The 8,712-nt window shown below is 43.8% G+C and overlaps 1 protein-coding gene across 1 annotated transcript; it reads left to right on the forward strand.

Annotated features, from left to right (window-relative positions):
* Positions 1-489: 489 nt before the first annotated feature.
* LOC122925721 (ataxin-2-like protein) lies at positions 490-2,833 on the forward strand. Its single transcript, XM_044277066.1, has 3 exons — positions 490-670; positions 881-1,034; positions 2,158-2,833. Exons 1-3 carry the CDS (start codon positions 490-492, stop codon positions 2,831-2,833), a joined length of 1,011 nt encoding a protein of 336 aa, XP_044133001.1.
* The last annotated feature ends 5,879 nt before the right edge of the window (positions 2,834-8,712 follow it).

An 8,712-nucleotide genomic window follows, 5' to 3' on the forward strand; every position in this document is an offset into this window, starting at 1 on the left:
GTCACTGATAGTGCCCATTACTGGTGCTCTATAAGGCCTCATGCACACGACCGTTGTGTGCACCCGTGGCCGTTGTGCCGTTAGACGTTTTTTTCTGCGGCTCCATTGACTTTCAATGGGGCCGTTGAAAACTCGGCTTGTGCACCGTTTTTACACCGCGCCCGTGACCCGTGTTTCTAGGCCGTGAAAAAAATATAACCTGTCCTATTTTTTTCACGGGCAACGGGTCGCGGCCCCATTCAAGTCAATGGGGCCGTGAAAAACGTGGTTGCACACCCGTTTGTCATCCGCGTCCGCGCCCGCTCCGCGCCCGTTTTATTTCTTCTTATGGCATGGGCAAATTGTCTGGCCAAAACTTGTGGCAATAAAATTGAAAAAAAAAATTGGCAGGAAGTTTGAGGTGACAGGATATGCTAATTTCTAGTCATCTGTGGTAAACAGCTTCTGTATAGTGAGGCAGCAATTGCAGCAGGTGCAAATACAGCCACAATGCCACGATGGGATGTAGAAAAGCTTATTTCCCTCGTCCAGGAGAGGCCGGAGCTTTGGGATACCCGGCAGAATTCTTATATTGACCGGCAAAAAAAGGATGCTTCATGGGAGCAAGTGGCACGGAGCATGCGCCGAAGCGAATGGGCCAAGGCTGATAGCCGAGGCCGGGCCGAATTAGGTAAGTGTTATCAATGTAGTTGTGCTGTCCTTGTCCTCTGTGTGGCCCTAAGATGTAGTTGGAAATTCCCTGAGGGGACAATAGTGTTTTTGGGGTGGTCCATCCTCCTTTTGCGGAAAGGCCTGTAAATGGTTGGTAAATGAGGCGTCTAATTTTTCCCCTATATTAATTGTTTACCTCACAAATGTCTTCTATGTCATTTCTAAACAGTGAAACAAACCAAAACCCGCTGGGCAAGTTGCCGTGACCAGTTTAGGCGGGAGCTGAGCAGCAAAGGCCGGAGTGGGGAGGGGTCGTCGCGTAAACGGCCCTATATATATACGGCCCAGTTGCAATTTCTTCGGCCAGTTATGGAATTGAGGCCGTAAGTATTTTTCAGTTTTTTTCCCCCAAAGTTTCATATTTGCACACTTACGTTTGTTTGGACAAAGCGAAAGTTTCCCTGTTAAAAATGGATACAGTTCAGTAGTTCTATTACAGACCTATACTTTCGGTGTGGCAGCCATGTCAGAACTGACTACATCCTGCTTTTAAACTACTGAAACTCCCAGCATGATAGAATAGCTGTAAGCTACTCGGTCCTGCTTGGAGTTGTAGTTGGCCATCAGCTGGTGTGCAACAGTTTCTAAATGCATGGTGTTGGTTGCCTACCTCAGTTTAGTGGTGTAGTCAAACCAGGGTCCACCGCTTTGGAGCTGAATGATGAGACGACACGTGAAGTGTGCAGATGTCGCCTCCCTTATCTGTTTTGTTTGTGTCAAAGCAATTTATTGTCCCTCCTGGAACATAGATGTTTGAAATTGGAACTTGAAAAACGAATAGAGATGACACTTGCGCACTGCACGCATTATTTCCTCATACAGTAGATTATCGTGTTTGTCGGCTCCTAGTCACACACCAATGTTTCTAAACGCTTTTCATATGCCTCCCATTTTAATGGGAGCCCGGACTAGGGTTTTTTGAATTTACATTTTCGGGCGACATGAGAATTGTACCATAGCAACATATTATCAAAATTTCTTTTAGTTTAGAAATGGGTACCCTTTACCTATTGGCATTGTAATTTATCTAGCAGAATTGGTATTGCACCGAACCCCACATGGTTTCCTACCATTCCTCCTATAATCTGACTATAACCACATTCTAGGCAAAAGTGGAAAGCTGAGGTTGCAACAACGCTTGAGCAGCAGGATTACAACTAGGACTATCATCATGGTCAAGTGTGGCCTGGTACATGTTGTTTATCTGTATATGTAGTTCTACTAGGTTCAAATTACATCTTGGATATTTACATGTTGGTAGCGGGGCACATGCAGATGAGTTGGCCTCAATTTCAGCACTGGTTTTGGTTTTTCAGTTGTATGCTGCCTGTCCGTATATTTATTCTATTTGCACAGTTTGTTTGCGCCTAATATAATCAATGTGCTTTTAAAATGTGTAACGCAAATGATCTAATGTGTTTTTTGTATTCATTTTTTTACGTACAGTACTGTGGACAGTCTGGATCCATCCCACGACTCTGAATCGTCGGGCAGTGAAACCCCTGGAGTCTTTTCCCCGCAGGCAAGTCCAGAACCAAGCCCGGCTCAGGACCCAGAAGACTCCACGCAGGCTGAGGCCCCCCTACCACTGGCCAGTCCACCCAGGATTGTCCAGTCTCAGCCCAGACGGCGCCGCCAAGTCCCTCCCTCTACCTCTGGGCCAGAGAGTCGGGAGATTATTGATGCACGCGTCATCGATTTTCTGGCCCAGAGGAGGAGTGATAGCAAGGAGGAGAAGCTGTTGAAGGGACTGGGCACGCTCCTGCAGCAGGTTCCTCAAAACGAACATCCGGACTGCGTGGCCTCCATAGCCATCGTCATAAAAATGTTTGCTTGCCCCAACCATGGGGACATCATTGGGCGATTAAACAATATGCGCATCGAGGTTGAAAATGCTGGCCAGCAGCCCAATCCGGCCCCATACCAATTCCCTCCCCAACCCACCCAAGGCCCTTCTTATGCCCCCCCTCAACAGTACCTTCCACCTCAGGGGCCAAGACATTCTGTGGGGCAGCCCCTTTACCATCCCAGTGTAGCAACTGGGGCACCACCACCGGCCCATGTTAGGCCACGGTCCTCTTTTCCGCCTGGGTCGTTCTCGCAGGACCTTCTGGAATTGTAATTTATGGTTGCATTGTTTGGAAAAGCATTTTATTTGTTCTTTGTTTATTGGTGTTAAAATACCATTGACTGTGTTTTGGGTGGGCCCATAATTTGACTAAATTATTGTTTGGGTCCCAAATCATTGACTAGTGTTTTATTTGCACACTACACACAACATTCTCATTTGAAAACACAATGTAAAACATAAGCTACACACACTGTATCTCACAAAGCCACACTTTATTTGGACAAACAACATCTTTATTTAGGGTTCCTGTGTAGATGAGGTATTAGAAAATTTTTTGGACCCGAAGAGCCAAATATCAAGATGTTTCATTACATTAACATTTAGACAGAAACATCTTTAATATTTTTAAATAATTTTTAAAAAATATGTGAGGTCCAAAAAATCTCAGCCCGCAAGCCCACGTCAAGGGTCCTCATTATCTTGCGAGTCCCTACACTCAACTAACACAATCATTTATAGTAAGTTAGCTAGAAAATAAAAAAAAACTAAAGAGCCCAGAAGATTTCAAAAACTGCCACGAATAGCGTCCCTCTGCCACGGCAAAGACTCCTCTGGGCTGATAAAGTAGTCTGCAAAGAGTTCCCGAACTGCAATGCCTGCAGTCCCATGTCGTCGATGCAGGGTCCTTTCCAAACCCAAATCTGATGACGTAGGAAGATCTTCCATGTCAAGAGAAGAGGAAGCCTCGTGAATCCTGGTGTAGTTGTGTAGAACAACACAAGCTTGAATCACCAGGGTAGCATTCTCCGGATCCATCTGTATGGATGACAGAAACACCCTCCACTTGCTAGAGAGTATCCCGAAAGCGCACTCCACATACCGACGGGCACGAGTCAACCGGTAGTTGAAGATACGCCTCCTGACATCCAAACCACGCTTTGGGAAGGGCCGCATAACATGTGGAGTCAATGCAAACCCTTCATCCGCCACGATGACAAACGGAGCCGGCGGACCTGCATATCCAGGCAGTCTTCTGGACTCGGGCAGGGCAAGCTGGTTGGCACGAAGCCGCTCACCCATTCTAGAAGCACTAAAGATGCGAGCATCCGCAGTGCTTCCATAGGACCCGATATCTACCATTATAAACCGGTAATGACTGTCAGCAACAGCCATCAGCCTTACCGAGAAAAACTGTTTATAATTGAAGAAACGGCTCCCTGAGTGTGGCGGCTTCTTCACACGGATGTGCTTGCCATCCATTGCCCCGATGCAGTTTGAGAACTGCGCAGAATTTTGGAAGCCCTCAGCGATCCGAAGCCAATCGTCCACCTTGGGCTGTGGCATCACCGTCTCTCGGAGTTGCTGCCAGATGACATGGCAAGTGTGTCGTACAATTCTCGAGATCGTTGAGGTCCCTAAAAGAAACTCAAAATGCAGGGATGCAAAAGAGTTCCCAGTGGCAAGGAATCTGTAGGAAAAAGGAAAAAAAAAAAAAAAACAGTCATCAACAAATCGCATGTAAGAACAGATTCAGGATTCTAGTATAATGCTGTATACACTACACGATTGAAAACACCATATGTCTAGTGGTGGGGAACCTATGGGACGGGTGCCATAGTCGGCACTCAAGGCCCTGTGTGTGGGCAGTACTACCACAACTAAGTGACAACAACTATGATTAGACCATTTTTAATGCAGTAAATGCTGTGCAAGTGCACAATTATGTGACCATTATGCATGATGAGGACGATAGCTGGAAATCTCGTGGGTTGCCAGCAGCACAATCATCCCAAATAGGGTCCAGATCGGTACATCGACTTGGACCAAGGTGGTGCACGCAGAGAGAGATCCTGACCGAGGGACCGATTTCATTCAGACACTATCAAAAACCACGGCACTCGACAGTATAGGATGAAAATTGTTGACAGATTGCTAACTCTGAAAGGAAGGTTACAGCTGCTGAATCACGGCGGACTGAGTGTATTAAACACCATTTTTAGCAAACGCCTGGCGAGTGCAGTGTATTTTTGGAGTGTCTGGAGGACGATAGCTGAACACAAGTTTTGAACTGTATCCAAATGGTAAAAAATGCACAAAAAATGTTATGGCATGTGACAGGGATTAATGTGTAAAGAAACAAACCATTAAAGTCCCCCCCCAAAAGAAAAAAAGGGCAAAGAAATGCTACTTCAGCAAACAGTAGCACATGTCTCACAGCAGCCATTTTGGAGCACATGTTACTCCTAACACAAGCACTGCACATTTCTGGTGAAACTTAACAAGTACTATACTGCTTACCTCAACGTGACGATGAGCCTTTCCTCAGGAGTAATGCTGCGCCTCATATTGGTGTCCATAAAGGTAAGGACAGTACGTAGAGACGACAGCAATCGGTCAAAGGTACCCACTGACATCCGACAGAAGGAAAAGAACTTCTCCGGATGGCGGCGAAGATCTTGGTAAAGGGTATGGAAGTGTCCTTTCCGGTGCCGTTGAGAAACAATCGGATGGACCCAAAATCGTCGCCTTCTCCTCGGTTCCTCATTCATCAAAGGAGTGCGCTGTCCCCAACGCCGAGAAACCAGCCAATGCAGCAAGACCTCGTCCTCAGAATCAGACATGGTGATACAGCAAAGAGAGCAGCCAAAATAACCTCTGTACTCTGGAAAGACTACAGAAAATGGCCACCAATGCATACTCAGGTGCCCCTGATTTATACCAGTATCCTGGGTGGAGATATTAAAATGACATTTTTTTAACCATTCCTAGATTTCTGACGGTCCGCAAAAAAAACGGGAACACGGACACACGGAAGCACAACGGAAGCAAAAACGGCCACGGATCACGGAACAACGGAACCACGTTTTGCGGCCCGAGAAAAAAAACTGTCGTGTGCATGAGGCCTTACACTTTGATGTAGTCACTATGCTATCTCGTAGCTATATTCTTAGTGCTCCTGCACCTATTGTGATGTCACTGTTGTCATACCCCATAATGTCTGGGATTTTAATATTTTAATTATAATTATTATACACAGTCAACTTTTCTATCTTTTGAACTGATTAGTGAAAAATGAGAATTGCACACAAGGATTGTAAAGTTATATGGTTTCTGTATACATAGATATGTTTGGACACTGTGACATTCTTATTTTCATATTCTTTATGCGCAGTAATACAGTACAGACCAAAAGTTTGGACACACCTTCTCATTCAAAGAGTTTTCTTTATTTTCATGACTATGAAAATTGTAGATTCAAACTGAAGGCATCAAAACTATGAATTAACACATGTGGAATTATATACATAACAAAAAAGTGTGAAACAACTGAAAATATGTCATATTTTAGGTTCTTCAAAGTAGACACCTTTTGCTTTGATCACTGCTTTGCACACTCTTGGCATTCTCTTGATGAGCTTCAAGAGGTAGTCCCCTGATAGAGGAGGAGGAGATGTGATGGTGTGGGGGTGCTTTGCTGGTGACACTGTTGGGGATTTATTCAAAATTGAAGGCATACTGAACCAGCATGGCTACCACAGCATCTTGCAGCGGCATGCTATTCCATCCGGTTTGCGTTTAGTTGGACCATCAAACAATGACAATGACCCCAAACACACCTCCAGGCAGTGTAAGGGCTATTTAACCATGAAGGAGAGTGATGGGGTGCTGCGCCAGATGACCTGGCCTCCACATTCACCGGACCTGAACCCAATCGAGATGGTTTGGGGTGACCTGGACCGCAGAGTGAAGGCAAAAGGGCCAACAAGTGCTAAGCATCTCTGGGAACTCCTTAAAGACTGTTGGAAGACCATTTCAGGTGACTACCTCTTGAAGCTCATCAAGAGAATGCCAAGAGTGTGCAAAGCAGTAATCAAAGCAAAAGGTGGCTACTTTGAAGAACCTAGAATATGACATATTTTCAGTTATTTCCCATTTTTTTTGTTATGTATATAATTCCACATGTGTTAATTCATAGTTTTGATGCCTTCAGTTTGAATCTACAATTTTCATAGTCATGAAAATAAAGAAAACTCTTTGAGTAAGAAGATGTGTCCAAACTTTTGGTCTGTACTGTATATAATATATATATATATATATATATATATATATATATATACAGACGTGGACAAAATTGTTGGTACCCTTTGGTCAATGAAAGAAAAAGTCACAATGGTCACAGAAATAACTTTAATCTGACAAAAGTAATAATAAATTAAAATTCTATAAATGTTAACCAATGAAAGTCAGACATTGTTTTTCAACCATGCTTCAACAGAATTATGTAAAAAAATAAACTCATGAAACAGGCATGGACAAAAATGATGGTACCCCTAGAAAACACAGAACATAATGTGACCAAAGGGACATGTTAATTCAAGGTGTGTCCACTAATTAGCATCACAGGTGTCTACAACCTTGTAATCAGCCATTGGGCCTATATATATGGCTCCAGGTAATCACTGTGTTGTTTGGTGATATGGTGTGTACCACACTCGACATGGACCAGAGGAAGCAAAGGAAAGAGCTGTCTCAAGAGATCAGAAAGAAAATTATAGACAAGCATGTTAAAGGTAAAGGCTATAAGACCATCTCCAAGCAACTAGATGTTCCTGTGAGTACAGTTGCACATATTATTCATAAGTTTAAGATCCATGGGACTGTAGCCAACCTCCCTGGACGTGGCCGCAGGAGGAAAATTGATGACAAATCTAAGAGACGGATAATCCGAATGGTAACAAAAGAGCCTAGAAAGACTTCTAAAGAGATTCAAGGTGAACTTCATGCTCAAGGAACATCAGTGTCAGATCGCACCATCCGTCGTTGTTTGAGCCAAAGTGGACTACATGGGAGACGACCAAGGAGGACACCATTGTTGAAAACGAATCATAAAAAAGCAAGACTGGAATATGCCAAACTACATGTTGACAAGCCACAAAGCTTCTGGGAGAATGTCCTGTGGACAGATGAGACAAAAATCGAAGTTTTTGCCAAGGCACATCAGCTGTATGTTCACAGACGAAAAAATGAAGCATATCAAGAAAAGAACACTGTCCCTACTGTGAAACATGGAGGAGGCTCTGTTATGTTCTGGGGCTGCTTTGCTGCGTCTGGCACAGGGTGTCTTGAATCTGTGCAGGGTACAATGAAATCTCAAGACTATCAAGGAATTCTAGAGAGAAATGTACTAGCCAGTGTCAGAAAGCTTGGTCTCAGTCGCAGGTCATGGGTCTTGCAACAGGACAATGACCCAAAACACACCGCTAAAAACACCCAAGAATGGCTAAGAGGAAAAAATTGGACTATTCTAAAGTGGCCTTCTATGAGCCCTGACCTCAATCCTATTGAGCATCTTTGGAAGGAGCTGAAACATGCAGTCTGGAAAAGGCACCCTTCAAACCGGACACAACTGGAGCAGTTTGCTCATGAGGAGTGGGCCAAAATACCTGCTGAGAGGTGCAGATGTCTCATTGACAGTTACAGGAAGCGTTTGATTGCAGTGATTGCCTCAAAAGGTTGCGCAACAAAATATTAAGTTAGGGGTACCATCATTTTTGTCCATGCCTGTTTCATGAGTTTATTTTTTTACATAATTCTGTTGAAGCATGGTTGAAAAACAATGTCTGACTTTCATTGGTTAACATTTATAGAATTTTAATTTATTATTACTTTTGTCAGATTAAAGTTATTTCTGTGACCATTGTGACTTTTTCTTTCATTGACCAAAGGGTACCAACAATTTTGTCCACGTCTGTATATACATTCATTTAAAAGCAAAATTGGACAGCACTCCAGGTAAAAAACCAAAGATTTATTCACCCATGTTTCAAAAATGGAAGCAACGTTTCGGCTCAACAATAGAGCCTTTCCCAAGCCGGCTTCCTTTTTTGCCACATGGGTGAATAAATCTTTGGTGCTGTCCGATTTTCCTT

Source organism: Bufo gargarizans, chromosome 2 (assembly GCF_014858855.1).
Source record: "Bufo gargarizans isolate SCDJY-AF-19 chromosome 2, ASM1485885v1, whole genome shotgun sequence".
Taxonomy (NCBI): Eukaryota; Metazoa; Chordata; class Amphibia; order Anura; family Bufonidae; genus Bufo; species Bufo gargarizans.